The 15,524-nt window shown below is 44.3% G+C and overlaps 2 protein-coding genes across 2 annotated transcripts in view; both read right to left on the minus strand.

Annotated features, from left to right (window-relative positions):
* Positions 1-13,523, minus strand: part of jeb (low-density lipoprotein receptor domain-containing jelly belly protein) — a 32,172-nt gene extending 18,649 nt beyond the window's left edge. Inside the window, exon 1 of the mRNA XM_020944804.2 lies at positions 10,154-13,523. Within this exon, the coding sequence (XP_020800463.2) occupies positions 10,154-11,597 (1,444 nt within the window). The 5' untranslated portion in view covers positions 11,598-13,523. The remainder of the gene's footprint in view (positions 1-10,153) is intronic.
* The window catches only part of LOC110177855 (uncharacterized), a 65,604-nt gene that overhangs the window by 14,635 nt on the left and 35,445 nt on the right, over positions 1-15,524 (minus strand). The window lies entirely within an intron of this gene.

A 15,524-nucleotide genomic window follows, 5' to 3' on the forward strand; every position in this document is an offset into this window, starting at 1 on the left:
CTTGGCATCCTTGGAGCCTTCCTGCCTCCTGCCTCCTGCCTCCTGCCTGCTGCCTTCCTGCCTGAAAGCCTAGAGCCTAGAGCCTGACATCCCCCGCCCCACTGGCCGCCCCCATTTAATTTCCTGGCCAAACTCAATTTGAACTCTGACCTTAGCTGGATTTAGACAGCCGCACGCCGCCTGCCTTGGCATATTTTAGAAAACTGTCAAGCGTTGCAAATGGGTAAACAAGATGCTAACCGCCTGAAATAGGCCAAAGCCAGGCAGCCAGTGATGTGGGAACTGTGACCCAAAACGGTGACTACGAAATGGTAATAAATAAATTGAAGTACAATAAAAAACAAATACTTCAAAGAAAAAACAAAAAATAAATCAATTAATTCACAATAAACAGAAATATTAAACGTATCAATTAAAATGATTTAGGTATTGAATAACCCATAAAAAAAATATATAAATAATGCACAAACATTAATGATTACAAAGAAAAAATTAATTGAAACAGAGACTAAATGAAGCCATCAATAATCTGAAAATGTATAAATCAATAACAGAAGTGAGTTAATAAAGCAATTAAAATGTGGCAAATCGAACGACGGATGAGCAAGGCAATAATTAAAAACTGAAAAATAACATTAACACAATAACTCAATTAAGAATTTAATTAAGACAACTGTAGCATTGGCATTAAGACTTAGAAACTTGGAAAACCAATTTAAATGTTGCTTTAATCTGTCAGAAATCACTGCCAAGATCCAGAGATTCAAATCCAGTGAATTGGTTGAGTCAACCCTGGCAGGATTCAAATGTCCCACGCCCGGCACCATTCACAGACCGACCCTTGGCCCCACTCCCACCGCCTTCCGGCCCCTTGAGCGGTGTCCATTCATGGACAACGGTTCCCCTCCGTTCCATGTCGTTTATGTCCCGGCTGGCTTTTGTTTTTCTGGCAGCTCTCGCATTGTGGCCACTGTCACAGCCAGGCCAAGTCCCGCTCCTGGACTCCTAGCAATTCCTCTTTCCCTTTCCTTTCCCTGCCACACTGGCCAAAACCCATTCACATTGTCATTCTGCCGTGTTTGTTTATGGCTTACGCAGTGGCTCAAGTGTTTGGGTCTTGTGTTTGCGTTTTGTTTAGTTTTTGATTGGAAAACAATGCCAGTGCTAGAGAGAGAGCCTGAATGAGTGGGCGTTCGTCCGTGTGTCCATGTGTCCATGTGTCCTGGTGATTTTCCAGGACCAAACTTCAATGCCCAAATTCGATTCGGAATCGTTATCGAATTGGCCACGTCACTTGCGGACTTGGACCCTGAATAAATTATTTAGCTAGTGTCGCGCAAATTGAATTATGTAACAAGTCTATGTCTGACAGAAGAGTATATCAAGGAAAGTGCGTAGCAGCACTTTAGTGACCTCATTACTAGGGGTACACTGGGAGAAATCACAGAACGAGTACTTAAAAAATGTAAGGGAAGAATGGAAAAGGCAGGGAAAGCTAGCTTGATGTAATGTCTTGATTAATTCCTTTGCAAATTCAAAGTTACAGGAACTTGAAGAACATATAGAGTATATATAATCCCTAAATTTCATAATTGAAAAGTTCAAAATTGTTTCCCAATGAAAAGGTGCATAGTTCTTGGTCAGCTCTTGGGTCTTAAGTCCGACACATTCTGGTTATAATAAAACCTTTTTTAAGAACTACTTAGTTTACGAATTAAACATTATTAAACATTTACCAACACTTTCTTTCCCTCAGTGCAGGACTAGACAACCTTTTACTTTTGCTTATTTTGTTGCCATATAGATAATGGTGCATGGCTCTGGGGGCTATGGAGATATATATAAATACAGCCACAAAACATGGCTAAAACCTAGGCCAAGGAGACTGGGACTGAGAGTGTTGCCATTGGCCTGGCTGGGATGTAGTACATGTCGAAGCCCCAGGAGGAGATCCTGTTTTAAAAGACCGAAGACAGACACAAAGCCTTTCGTTCCAAGTCTTTTGTCAACTCACCTGTTTATGTCTGTGTGTCTGGGTGAGGTAAAGCGACAAAGACAGACAATAAATTAAACATGAGAAATCTTTGGGCGTATTATTCTTTCGGGAGGCCTGGAAATAAATTCAATTTGACATGGTGTGCATCCATTAGCAAAGTTCGTGGCTATATTTGGTCTACGCACACGAAACGAATTGACAGCCCGAGGTCATTTGGTGGAGTCACCTACTGGCATATTAATGCAGAAACTTCCAGCATCCAAGGATGGCTTCTCGGCCGGAATATAAATCTTATTTAATTGCAAACCAGCTGTCAATTTCAACTAAAGCCCGCTGTTCGCAGTTCGCTTTCGCTGTGGGTCTGGAATCCCGGTGACATAGCCTGACGTTTATTCGCCAGCTGTGTAAGCCGCAGACCACCAAGGGAAACGGGGAGCAGGCTCTAGACACTGCGGTCTGGATTAAGCTCCCAGGCTGGATTTATCCAAGCTGAAGCAAAGCTGATGCGGAGTTCAGTTCGTTAACGAATCGAATTCGATTCTTGCAGCATTTATTTGTCCACTGGCCAAAGGTCAATTTCATTTGTCCGCCTGGGGGGGCTTAGCATAGGGGAAATCTCCCCCCTCTCAATTGGCACGCACGGAATGCAGAACCTTCAATTTTTCCTCTCCAGTTTTTCCTGCTGCCTCTATCTCTCCTATATCTCCTCCTGGTACATTCTCTGCTTTGACAGGTGTGGCCCGATGTTTGCCTAGGGTTTGTGGCGGGCAACAAGTGTTGGTTAGCCTGGCATTTCCCCATTTTCCACATTTCCACAGCTCCACTTTCACTTCTCACCTTCTGCCAGTTTTGGGATACTGAAATTTGCTGCACTGCAGGAAAGTGGTGAGGAATTGAAGGATTTAAAGGAGGTTATCAAGGCTTTTCAAGAAATAGTTATTGTAGTTATTGTCTTACCCATAAAAAAAACTCATATTAACACAAAAACATATACATAATCGCTGCGAATATGAAAGCAAATGATTGATTGAAAAGCATCTGCTGTCCGATGGCTGGAATTATTTTCTTTTTCTTTGTTTCTCTCAGATAAATTGCTTGTAAATTAAAATAAACACAGAGGAGCGGCATAAATATTGCATAATTTGGAGCCCAAAACCCAAGCCATTTCGCTTATTACAAGGCCAGGAAGATGATTATGCAGGAATTTGAGAGGGATAGGGTTTTGGGCCAAAAGCTAGATCGATGCGACTTAAGGGAAAAGGTCAGCCTAAGGGAAGTTAGGGAAGAAAGGATTTTCCAGGCTTTCTCCGGACTTTCTTGGGTTGCTTTAGGTGCTACGGGTACACCAGCAGCATCCCAGGGACTCTGGCAACTCCTGCTCCTGCTCTTCTGCTAAATTATGCATGCAGCTGTGTGAGTGCCAGAGCCTCATTATGCACGGCTGCTGCGAGTTGCCGGCCCGGAAGCCTTTAAGTAGGCAGCACACCCGGCTTCCTCTAACCCCAATCCCACGACATGGCCAAGAGCCCTCGGCTTTCTTTGCTACTTTTTCAGTGCTCTCTTGCCACTCTTTTTTTTCTCATTTTTAATTTCAGTTTTTAGTTCTGCCATGCATGCGACAGGCTGAAGTGATGCAGCCGTCGCCTTAAACTAGGCTCTGATGCTGTCGCCTTAAATAAGCCATAATTTGCATTAGCATGACTATGCACTTGGCTACAGTGCCTCCGCACACACCATACACCATATACCACACACCACACACCACTCACACTCACTGCTCCAGTTTTCACTGATGCGGTCTGTGTGTGGTGTTTTTTTATTGCGTTTGATTTCCATGACCTGTGACGCACATGGAACATCCTTCGGCCCCATTCTATGGCCCATCCAAAACTGGCAGCATATGTCATTCCTGTACATGTACGCTGCCAGACTGCCAGTTAGATTTCTATCCTGGCAATTGTTTTTGGCTTCTTTTTTTTGGGTTCGCCTCGACCAACCACAGGACCCCAGCCACTTGCCCATCGACTGGTTCAAGGACACGGCTGACTGCGTATCTGCGTAGTCCAGAGTCCTCGGAGGTCACACTCAACACAACTCTTTTGGGTTTTCTTTTTTCTAAGTAAAGAAATCCGATTCGGTGACGAACATAACACTCACACTCTTAATCAGGATAATGTAATCCTCGAATCACAAAACTTTAAGTCACATCTATCGGTTCGCTCCATTAGCTATTCAAGCTACAAGCTAGTTTATATTAAGGATAAATATTTCGATCGAAATACTTCACTTCCTCCCAATTACCATTCCTTTGAAGGCCCACTGCCGTCAGCAATTTATCGCTTCCAACCATTTGGCCGAAACCCACGCGGAATTCAGTTTCAGGTTCTCGGTTTCATGCCCAGATCCCGTGGCTCTCATCATGCGTCATGAACCATTGGCGACGTGATGATGGCAGAGCAATTTCAACTTTTAAGGTTTTTGCAGTACCAATTAATTCAGGCGGATCGATATACAAATAAATACAGTTTAATTAAATTGCAATTTGCGTGGTGCTGTGTACAAAATCATTTACTAATGTCATTATTTCATGTCGAACAGGAGAATTTAAAACATATTTCAGGTTTATTTACTTGTTAATTCTGGGATAAGTGTGATAGGATACAATATTATTACTTTATGACAGCCTAAGTTAATGCATTTCTTAGATAAATATTTAAAACTATATAAATAGATGAATTAGATAAAGTAAAAAAGATATCTAGTTGCCTGATTCATATGAAAATAACCAAGTTTCTCTTTGGCAGATTCTCAGTGACATTATCTAGTTCCTCTTTCACTAGAATCTATGAAGACGTCTAAGTATAGCCAATAAATAACCCATTATTCATATGCAAAGCAGGCTAATTACGGGAAACTGCCAGCACTTGGTTCATTTTACGCTCACTTTGAGCTGAAACAATGTCCCCTTCTCTGGGGAGAAACTTGATGAATTAAGGAACTGCCTTCGTTATCCTTCTCCCGTCCGGTGTCAGCCCCTGCCAGGATGTCTCTCTGCCTGTCTCTCTGTCTGTGTCCTGGCCTGCTCTACTACATATTCCGCAATTCATTCATAAATTCCGCGTCAGCTCACAACTCATTAGGCACGAGATGAGAGGATACCAGCCAGGAGAAGGATACCTACTATGCCCAACAACCCACGGCTGCCTCTTGATTGCATTGCATCATCTTTTGTGGCTAAGGATTCGCTCTCAGGCTGGCTCTCTCTCTCTGACTCTGAGACCTCCCTTGGGTAAATATATCATAAGCAAAAAAAAAAGTCCTTGACGCTTCATTGACTAAAAAATTCTCACATACACACACACTCACTCGCCCGATTACTCAGCCACATTTATTTGCCGAAGAGTTCTGCTGGCTTTCCCTGCCTTTCCCGCTTTCCCCTTTTCGCTCTTCATTACGGATGACTAAGAGCTGACTGGCCAAATAGGATATATACTCTATGCGGGTCTCCAGTGTCTTATTATAGATTTTCGAGCAAAATTCTTGGTCCTGGTGTGCTTCATTATTGGCCCATAGTTGATATTTATGCTGGCCATGTTTATTCAGCATCATGCCACGCAATCCTTTAGACACTTTGTTCAGATTTATATGGTAGTAGTATCTTCTACATAGGGGGAGGGTTTGGGCTTGGGTGTGGGCATAAGTATGTCAATCCTTCAGACTGTGACGCAAGAAGAAAGCACAAACTTTTGGCCAGAGCCCGCCTCGGGCAACTGCTGTCGTCAAACTGGCTGAATGAGTCGCACCAACACCCAGACAATTGGCCTGGCTCAATGGCCGCGTCCTTTACCAGATCCTGGCCACGCTAATGTAAATATTTTCCCCCCTTAGCTGTTATTGTTGTTGGTGGTGGTGGTGGTGTGTGTGTGTGCCATAATTATATATGCAAGGAGATGGAGGAGGAGGTCCTGTCTATATGCTGTAAAACCCCCACCAACTGACTGGATGCTGGCTAGCACAAAGATGATGATGATGTCACCGTTTATTGATTCATGTTCTGGCCATTTCCAGCACGTTTCTGTTTATTTTTGGCCAGTGTGCATTAAGTCAAAAGGCTAATTTGCCGGGCCGAAACAGTGTCCACCTCATTAACAAATTCAGTGTGTGGGCGTGACATGGGGCGTCATTGCTTCCAGTTCATTTGGCCGCCAAGCTGGAGAGCCGCCTGCAATGCAAATTGGGCCTTGCCTCCTAATTAGCCCTGGGTCAGGGTGTGGATATATGTATATATTTTGTATTTTTGTTGGCTGCAGGACTCCTCCCAAGGGAGGAGAAAGAGAAAGCTGGGCCAAGTGACGGCGAGAATATTTTAGGCGCCTCCAGAAAATGCCAAAAATGTCAGTCTGCCATTGGCATTGATGTGAGAATATAAAAAGAAATATATATAAAAAGCGAACTTTTGTTATACGCATCTTTTTGTAGGTCAAGGGGCAATGTCATTAGGCAGAAAGTTAGACTTGGAGAGAGTCCTTTTGCAGACATAGAGTCTCTTTACTCTAATAGTGATTTTCCAACTCCAAAACTCCTCAAACTAGGAAAAGGGAAGTCCTTTAAGGCGCAATCTGTCTATCCCTAGTATAACAATTTGTCCGATCTGTCGCTCCTTCCTCAAGTGCCTGGCCATTTGCATATCCTTTCCCGATTATGGAGGCACACAGACAAGGATAGAGACTGTCTGTGGAACCCACAAGTTGCGGCAGACAACCTGTCGCTGTGGTGAAACTTTCCATCGCTGCATTGCGACCGCCCACGCAAAGGACGCGGAAAATGGGAAAGCGGGAAAACAGAGGGGGGGAAACAGACCACTGACAGACTGGCAGACAGACAGACAGACTGATAGACGCATCTCCAATATCCATTTCCAACTAATTTGCGTAATATTCGACGGGAGCGGGAACGCAGGGTCCTGCACGAATCGATGATCTTTTTTGCCGCCAAGTGGCCACTTGAGGACCGGCCAGGGCTCAAATTACAAATTAAATCAACCGCCAGGACATGAGTATATGAGCGAGCGAAGGAGTACACACACACACAGAGAGACAGGATATGGGCGTGGGAGCAAGGACTTGTCAAACGGAGGCCGTCCTGTCCGGTTGCCCTGGACCCCCGGGGTGTTGTTACTAAATTAGTTGGAAACCGGACCAGCAGAGGATCGTAAATTGTGAACGCGTTTTAATGATGTCAAGTTGTAAACGCAGCCGCAGGTTTCCCGGGAAATTGTGTGATGGCTCTTTTAAGTTTTTTTTTTCTTTCTTTTTTTATTTTTATATTTGGGTATTCTTTGGGGATTTTCAGAAGGATTTTCCTTTACCTTTTTCCAAACTGCTAACTTCAAATGATACAGATATTTATGGAAGTATTTTAGCTTTTAACATGAAAGGACACTTTATTCGGAATGCCGAAGCAGCTTGCACTTAAATTATAGGAACGAAGCGAAAATCGATCACAACTAAGCTTAAAACATTCGTTTTTGAATAGATATTTTTATATGACAATTTTATCTCAAAATGAAATTTTAAAAATCTCATAACTTAATCAAAAAGGATTCAATTTTAATTCACAAACAGTTCCTATGCTAGTTTTTATTAGGTTATTAAATCTGTAAAAAATTTTTGACATTTTAATGATGTAACTCCTTATCTTTTTATGAAAAAAATTTTAAAAAATTTTAAAAATTTTGTTTTCAATCGCACATGGCTGTATCGATTCAGATTTTAAAGCTGATCAAGAATATGTATGATTTATAGGGTCGAAAATGACTCCTTCACAGTTTTACAAACTTCACAAGGGTATAAAAATTCAACATTTCCTTTAAATTATAATTTTCCGTAAATTTAAGCAATTGTATTACTAATTTTTCCTAGATCCCACACATTATTATGCTGAGCTACCGTTTCCATGTCCTTCTCCTTAACCACATGTGTGCGGCTCTCACGATAATCGTTTTCCAGGATAAACACTTAGAGGAGCAATTGTAATTTTCCCAACTACCAGCGAAAGTGTGAAGTGCGGAGCGAGACGGCGACGAGGACAAGGACGAGGACGGGGATGACGACGGGTGGCAAAGCGTTGACGTTTTCACAGCTGGCACTCGATGACGTTATGCGGAAATAAACAAACACACACCAACACACACGCAGAGGAGAAAATGTGGGAAAAATCAGGGTAGAGAGTGAGGAGGAAAAGCACTGACATCCATAACAATGAGGAAAATTGTGCAAACATGCGCATAAAATGAAAATTCATTGATTGTCTTCCTCATATTGAATTTTCACAACATCTTTCAAGTCAGTTTTTGGGGAAAAGATGGAAAATTCTAAAAGGGAAAAAGGCTAAGAAGCTGTAAGGCTGAAGTGCCCGAAAGGTATGTACCATAAACTAATCCAATTTAATTTAATTGGCAAGGAAAACTTTACATTGTTGTCCCAACAAGAGCCAAGTAAATCGAAAATAACTTTTTGTTTATTAATAAAACAAAGAGAAAAGGAAAGGTACAAGTGTACAAGGAAAATTGTTCAACTAAAGTGTTGAGTTTTCAAATGTAATATAATAGTTCGCTTTATTGAATGCAACTTCCTCCACTGCACTGATTAACTTATTTTGGGTCAATAAATTTAATAAATCCGCTCTATATCAAGTTTCCCCCAAAGCATAAATATCAAATTTAATACTCGAATTAATTATAAATGTCTGCAACTAATGGCAGCAGCAAATTGAACAGAATATCAAATTGCCAGCCAACCAGAGAGTTGAAATCTGAAAGCTGTAAGCTGAATTTCTGGATAATTTCGAGCCAAGGATTCTGCTGTTGCTTCGCAGGACAAGAGCAATGAAATCGCATTTAGCTCACGACCATAACAATGTCGCCATTAAACTTGAAAGTGTTAATTAAAAATTAAAATTGATTGTCAGTCGAGACCAGCACAGGACCAGGCCAGGGCAGGCCAGGCCAGAGCCAGGACCAAGACCGAGTTCCGATGCCGCTCCAACTTTCTCTAAGCGTATTCCGTATTCATGGCGACCATCAAAACTTGTTGTAAAGTAATTTAGCCAGCCAAGTGATTAACAACGGGCCCGGAATGGGCGAAAGCCAAGGACGAACTTCTAGTCCAGCCTCTCAGCCCCCCCTATGGATGTCCTGCCTCCGCCAACTAATTTGCTAAATGCAATGGCCAAAAATAAGAGACTGAAAAGTTGGCCAAACTACCGAAAATAGCCGAGAAAAAGCTGCAGAAACTTTGCCATGTTGACAAATGATTTAGTGACAATCTATTAAACGCCGGCTGATTGATGATTGATGAGCCGGCCGGGCTGGTCGTTGGCCCGCCCACAAGCCAGGCTAAAAGGATTAAATTGCCAGCCTGCCGACGACGCCGCCTTGGATCATAAAATATGCAGGATACCGCCAAGAATAACAGGAACAGTCGTAATAAATTGCTTTAAGCGAAAGAAATAGGTACAGAAATAGAGCGATTATAACGTGTCCTTGGGGACCCCACTTCGACCCCAAAAATAGGTATGCCAAGGGGTCAAGCACGGTTTCCGCTCCACTCGAGTCAATTCGATTCAAGTCAAACTATATATTAATGCGTCATGAAACGCACAGATATTGGAAAGATATTGACCGTCACTATTTGGTGGTAAATGTTGGCTTTCCTTAACCCGCTAACACGCATTTGTAAATTAATGTTTGCTTATTATTTCCACAAGTAATTAGGATACAGTGAAACTTTGGAAGGATACAATACTTTAAGGGACATTTTGACCAAGAAATAGAATACATTTTACTATAAATATTCAATTTTCCAGTAAAAATATTAAAATACAAATTGAAAAATAAACAAAGAGTTCACTTTCCTTGATTCGAAACCAAGATATACCCTATAAAACCTAATACCAGGCCTTTTCATAGAGTCAAGTGGAGGTTTGATTGGCAGACAACAGCCCAGTTCTGTTGGCCAAAGGTCACAGGTTCATCGAGGCTTGATTGCTTCGATCGATTGCCCTCTTTCCCAGGGTCCACCCCCCCCCAGGCTGGGCATAGAATATATAGTGACTAGGTATAGGTAAATAATGAAATAGGAAAGGTAACTAACTCACCGATTTGTGGCACATCGTACTGCCGTTGACCGCGGGCGGTGCGCAGCATCAGCTGGCTGGCTATGCTGTGGGACATGGGTGGCTGTGCCGAGTAGCCGCCACCCGGTGATCCCACCGTTCCGCCGGATCTCTTGTGGCTAGGATCCTTCTTGTCCTGCGACTGCTGCTGTTCCGCTGGCTGTTGCTGCTGCTTCGGTTTTCCCTCGGCGGCAGGCGAGGAGGAAGCACTGCCTCCTAGCCCATTGTTGGGTTTCTCGGTATCCTTGGAGCCGGAGCGACTCGAGGGCTTCAGGTGCTTGCTGGCCGTGGCCTCCGCGTTGGCCGAGAGCGATAGCTTGCCACCATTGCTGCGCTGCGGCTTGAAGTGCTGGGCAAAGATCTGACGCTGGAGCTGCTTCTCCGCTCCGGAACTATGACTGACCAATCCCTGGCCATTACGCTTCCGTGCCCACTTCTGCTGGGTCCTTATATTGTAGCCACCGGGATTAGTGTGGGTCTTGCCCGAGTGCATCGTCTTCATGGGGGCATCCCGCTGCTCCTGCTCCTGCTCGAAGAGCTGCTGCAGCGAATCGGGGGCAGCCAGCTCCAGTTGCTCCAGCGTGCGATACGGATTCTCGGGCAGGGGATCCTCCTCCAGGCCGTGATACTGATACGCATCCAGTTCGCGCAGCAGCTCATCCTCGCCCAGATGCGGCGGATCCGGCTCCTGTTCCAGCTCCGAGAAGTCATCGAAGTCGCCGAAGGAGTGCAACGGCTCGTAGAGAGACTCTGCCTGCTGCTGCTCCTGCTCCCGCTCCTCCGGCTGCACCACCCGGCCGTAGTATTTCACCGGCCTGTGCTCCATCTCCCTTAGCTGCTCGTAGTCCTCCTCCAGATTGAGCGGACTGGGCGGCTGCTTCTGGACATTGCCGAAGATGTAGCCGCGAGCGGCCTGCTGCAGCAGGGCCGGATAGTCACCCACATCCAGCTCCTCGCTGGGCTGCATCTGGATGCGACCGGTGATGAAGGGATGGCCACGATGATTGCCCTGGCTCTCCGCCGTCTGCTTTTCGCGGGCCAGAATCATCAGCCGCTCGCGCTCCAGCTGGGCCATGTCGGCGATCTCCTTGTTCAGCCGCACGGTGGTGGCATCGAAGGCGGCCGCTGCGGCGGATCGGTGACCAGGACCACGCGAGGATCCGCCGCCTGGCGGAGATCCGCCCGGATGCTGCTGGTGCTGCTGCTGTTGCGACGGCGCCGTCTGCCAGGCACCACTAGAACCCGGCGAGGGTCCGATCGGTTGGCTGGGCGACGACGACGAAGATGATGATGACGACTGGAGGCCCTTGGCCACCTCGCCCAAGGACTTGTCGCCGCTGTTGCCATTGCCGCTCAGGTGGAGGGCATACAGGCCGCTCTGGACGAGCAGGACGCAGAGGAGCGTCTGGGCCAGCGAGCTGAACATCCTGCGTTTGTTGGTCTGGCGCAGCTTCTCGACTAGACGGCTTATCTTGGCGGCTCAGGGGATCGATTAGAAGGAAGGGTATATGGTATGGTATGGTATGTTATGATAACGGTAGGTGGTGGGTGGTGGTGGGTGGTTGGCGGTAGGTTGCTGTGGTTTGGTGAGGGCTTGTCCCGCTCTCGAGACGAGGAGGATAGTTGCTGTTGCTACTCTGCTTTCGGCCCAAGAAGCACTTATGGCCACACGGCGCTCTTGTGGGTCTTCAGGCGCCACGCCACTGACCAACACTGGGCCGGCCTAAGCCTGGCATTGCACAACACTGACGGCCAACTCCGGAGTTTTCCCGACTCTTGCTTTTTCCGGCCTCCCTTTCAGCGTCAACGTGTTTTTCCCCTGCTTAGCTTAGCCCCTTTGCCAAGTTTGTTTTGCGTTAAGCTGTGAAGTTCTTTGCTGCCTTTAGACAAAATCAATAATCAATTGTCTCCTTCTTCTCCCGGGGGAGTAGCTGGGGGGCGGTTCCTGGCCTGGTCTGGCCTGGGCTCCAAGGTGGAGTTGGAGTTGGAGTTGGAGTCCGGAGCTGAAGCTTGAACCTTGTTGGCCTCTGTCGTCGACCCTTCGCTAGTCAAGTTGCTGCTTGCTCGACTGACAACTAGTTGCTGTCACCCGTCGGCTTCTAATTTTGATTCCACTATTTATAGCCACTATATCCTCGGATTTTCCGCTGGCTTCAGTTGCTCGTAGGCTTAGACTTTGGTTTTTCCACGGCACTTGGGTTTTTCTTCGTTACGTTTTGAGCTGCTCGCTTTCTCTTTTTTTATTTCGTTTTGTATTTTACTTTATTTAATTTCGTTTTTCGTTTAAAATGCAAAGAAAATTGATGTTGTATAATTTGTATATTTTATTAGTAGTTGTAACAATATAATTTGTTGTTTTAGCATCCGTTTTCGCTTTCGTATTTGTTATTATTATTCTTTTTTAATTAATATTTTGTTGTAAGGAACTTTTAGCACTTTAGCGCTCTCAGCTTGCGGCACTTTGTTTTCGATTTGGTTTCTCGTATATATATAAATGACTTGTTGTTGTATATTAATTAAAACTCACAGTGTTAGCCATCAATTGAGGGAAAACAATTAACTGGAACTGATTTGCATTTGGTTTTTATTTTCGGTTGAATAACTTTTCCACTTTCACTGGGTTTTTGGGATAGGAATAATTTGTTGTTGTATTTTGAAAATTTGTTTTCGAAATATCGTTTTTTTTTGGGATTTCGAATTTGTTTTTAATTTGTATTGTTGTTAAACTATTACTTTAGCTGGTTCTCTCTGTGGTGAAAACTTTCCTTTGTTGTGGATTAAGTGTGAGTTGGTGTGTTTTTGTGGAATAGATTTCCTCCTTTCTTGTGTGTTTTTTTTTTTTTTGTGTGTCTCTTTTTCGGGCTGCCTCCAGAAGTGTGTTCCGCACGTTTGAACCGACGAGCAAGGACTCGTCGTATCGTCTCAGCAGGATTCGCCTGTTTGTCTGCCTTTTGCTTAGCCGCCTGACGCGTGTCCCTCTGCCGCTGTCGGCGTCGCAGTCGCTCCTCAAGGCGTTTCGTATTTCCACTTTATGCTACTCGCACACACACTTACACACAGGACACTCACTCACTCCCCCTGCCTCAAATTTCACTTCTCGGCTGCTGTTCGTTTCGCTCGCTCTCTCTCTTTGTCGCTCTGCTCCTTTGGCTCCTTTCTCCCGCTTTCGCCTTCGCCTGCTCCTGCTCCTGCTCCTGCTCCTACGGCTGCTGCTGCTACGGCTGCTACTCTGCTGCTGCTACTGCTGCTGCTTCCTCTTCAGCTCGGGGGCTTCAGCTCTTCAGCTACAGCTTCTGCTCTCAGTCAGCGGGAAAACTCGAGCTCGAAACGACAGTTCGCTCAGTACTGAGCACTCTGCCCGCTCAACCACTTGTTTTCAACCTGCCTCTTGTGTAGAGTTTTTCCGAAGCCCCGAAGTCCCGAAGAACGGAGAGCGGAGTCCAGAGAGCGTGGAGCGTCTTCTGTGTTCTCCCGAGTATGCCTGCTCCTGCGCAGAGTGCACCATTACCGGCATCGCCGACTCCCCCACTTTTCCCATTTTCCACATTTCCCTCTAGCTTCTGCCACCTGCCACCTGCCACCGCCTCCCATATGATTTGCGGTCCCCAACTTTGCGTGGGTTGCACGAGTCCGCATTGGCATCGGTCTCCGAATTCCGGCGGGGAAATTCCCAATTTCGAAATTCAGTTTTGCCCAACATCAGCTGCTAGGTCTTAGTCCCAAAAAAAAAAGCAACGACTGCATTTCTCACAGGATAAACCCTAAATTGGTGGAATTCTGCATTGGGAAAGTTGTGTGAGTCCTCAGTTATTGGGTTAGTCCCAAGATATAGATATATACGATTTCATAGAGGGATTTTTTATGGAAAATTTTGAGAAGTCATTCGAAAGTAATTATATCCTTTCAGGGTATTCTAATTCTAATCAGAAGCTTAAAATTCAGTGAAGGAGACATTTCCGATCCTATAAATCATATATCTCGATCAGCATTAAAAATCTAACCAAACTAGACATGTCCGGTTAGAAAAAAAAATTCTACAATTTTTCCGTTTTTTTTTTTAATTGATTTGAATTTTCTAAAATTGTAAATTGAGTATGCAGATTTATTAACCCAATAAAAATTGTCATAGGAACGCTTTTCGAATTGCAATTAATGAATTTTTAGCTTAGTAATGGCATTTTTAAGTTTGTATTTTAAATATATTTTTGTATATTTCATGTATCATTAAATAAAGGTTGAAAGTTTCTGATCTAACAAAGATTAATAATAATCATAGGGAGTTTAAACCCTATGATTATGGTTAACCTTAGTTAGATTTAATATAACTTGTATTGTTTGCTTTTAAATGTTATTAATTATAACGTATCTTAAATTCAAATAAAGAAAAAATATATAATTCTTAGATAATTCAAAGATATCCTCCATTTCAGAGAATTTTATAAATTTATCAAGAGAATTTACTATACCTAAGTTATGCCTTAGCTTGTCAAGCTTCTACTAACTTAAAACATGTTCTTTGAACTACAGTTTCCCTAAATTATTGAATCTTGTTCATCTTCTACATTTTTTTTATTTTAGTAATTAAGAAAGAGTTAAAAATGAATTTCTCAAATACCACCTATTCTCGCAAATCTCCGCCTGCAGATCGCTTTTCTCATTCATTTTCGAGTCCTGCCAGCCTGCCCCTAAGTTTCGAACTCAGCACAACCCAATTCGAAGTTCGAAAAACGATGACGCCCATGGGAGACAGAAGGACGAAATACAAAATACGAAATCCGAAAGCGAGTAAGCAAAACACAACTCACGCAGCAGCATCGAAATTAGAATGTGAATAAAAGTGAGCACATGAATTGCAAGTCATTAAGGCGACCGAACCGAACCCGAATCTAACTCGAGGAGGCAAAGGACTCAGAGGAGAGCCGAGGGGAAAGCCACTCGGGTGGCAGCCAACATGAATGAAGGAGAACTCCGATGGCTACGTCCTGAAACGAGAGGCGTCATCGTTGCTTGCAGCCTGTTTTTCGCTGTTCGTCTCATGCAGGATTCAACAGCTACGAGCTGGGTGCACAGCGGACCAACAGAGGGGACAGGATGTGGCAGGACGAAGACAAGTCCTTTTTGTCGTCACAATGTCTGTGGCTTTTACGTTTTACGAGCGAGCAGCAGTTATAATATACATTCGCTGCTGCCCTGCCACCATACCGAACGATTTTCAAACCGAGGTGAGCTCTGTGAATGGAAAGGACCTGATGCCAACACACACAACACAGTGTGGAGAGTTTTGAATGGACGAGAAGTTGACTTACGGTTAAGTCTTTGTAGAAAATATCGAAGAGTTAAACAATAACAACAA

Source organism: Drosophila serrata, unplaced genomic scaffold, assembly GCF_035046125.1.
Source record: "Drosophila serrata isolate PLE 108 unplaced genomic scaffold, ASM3504612v1 contig_165, whole genome shotgun sequence".
NCBI classification, from domain to species: domain Eukaryota; kingdom Metazoa; phylum Arthropoda; class Insecta; order Diptera; family Drosophilidae; genus Drosophila; species Drosophila serrata.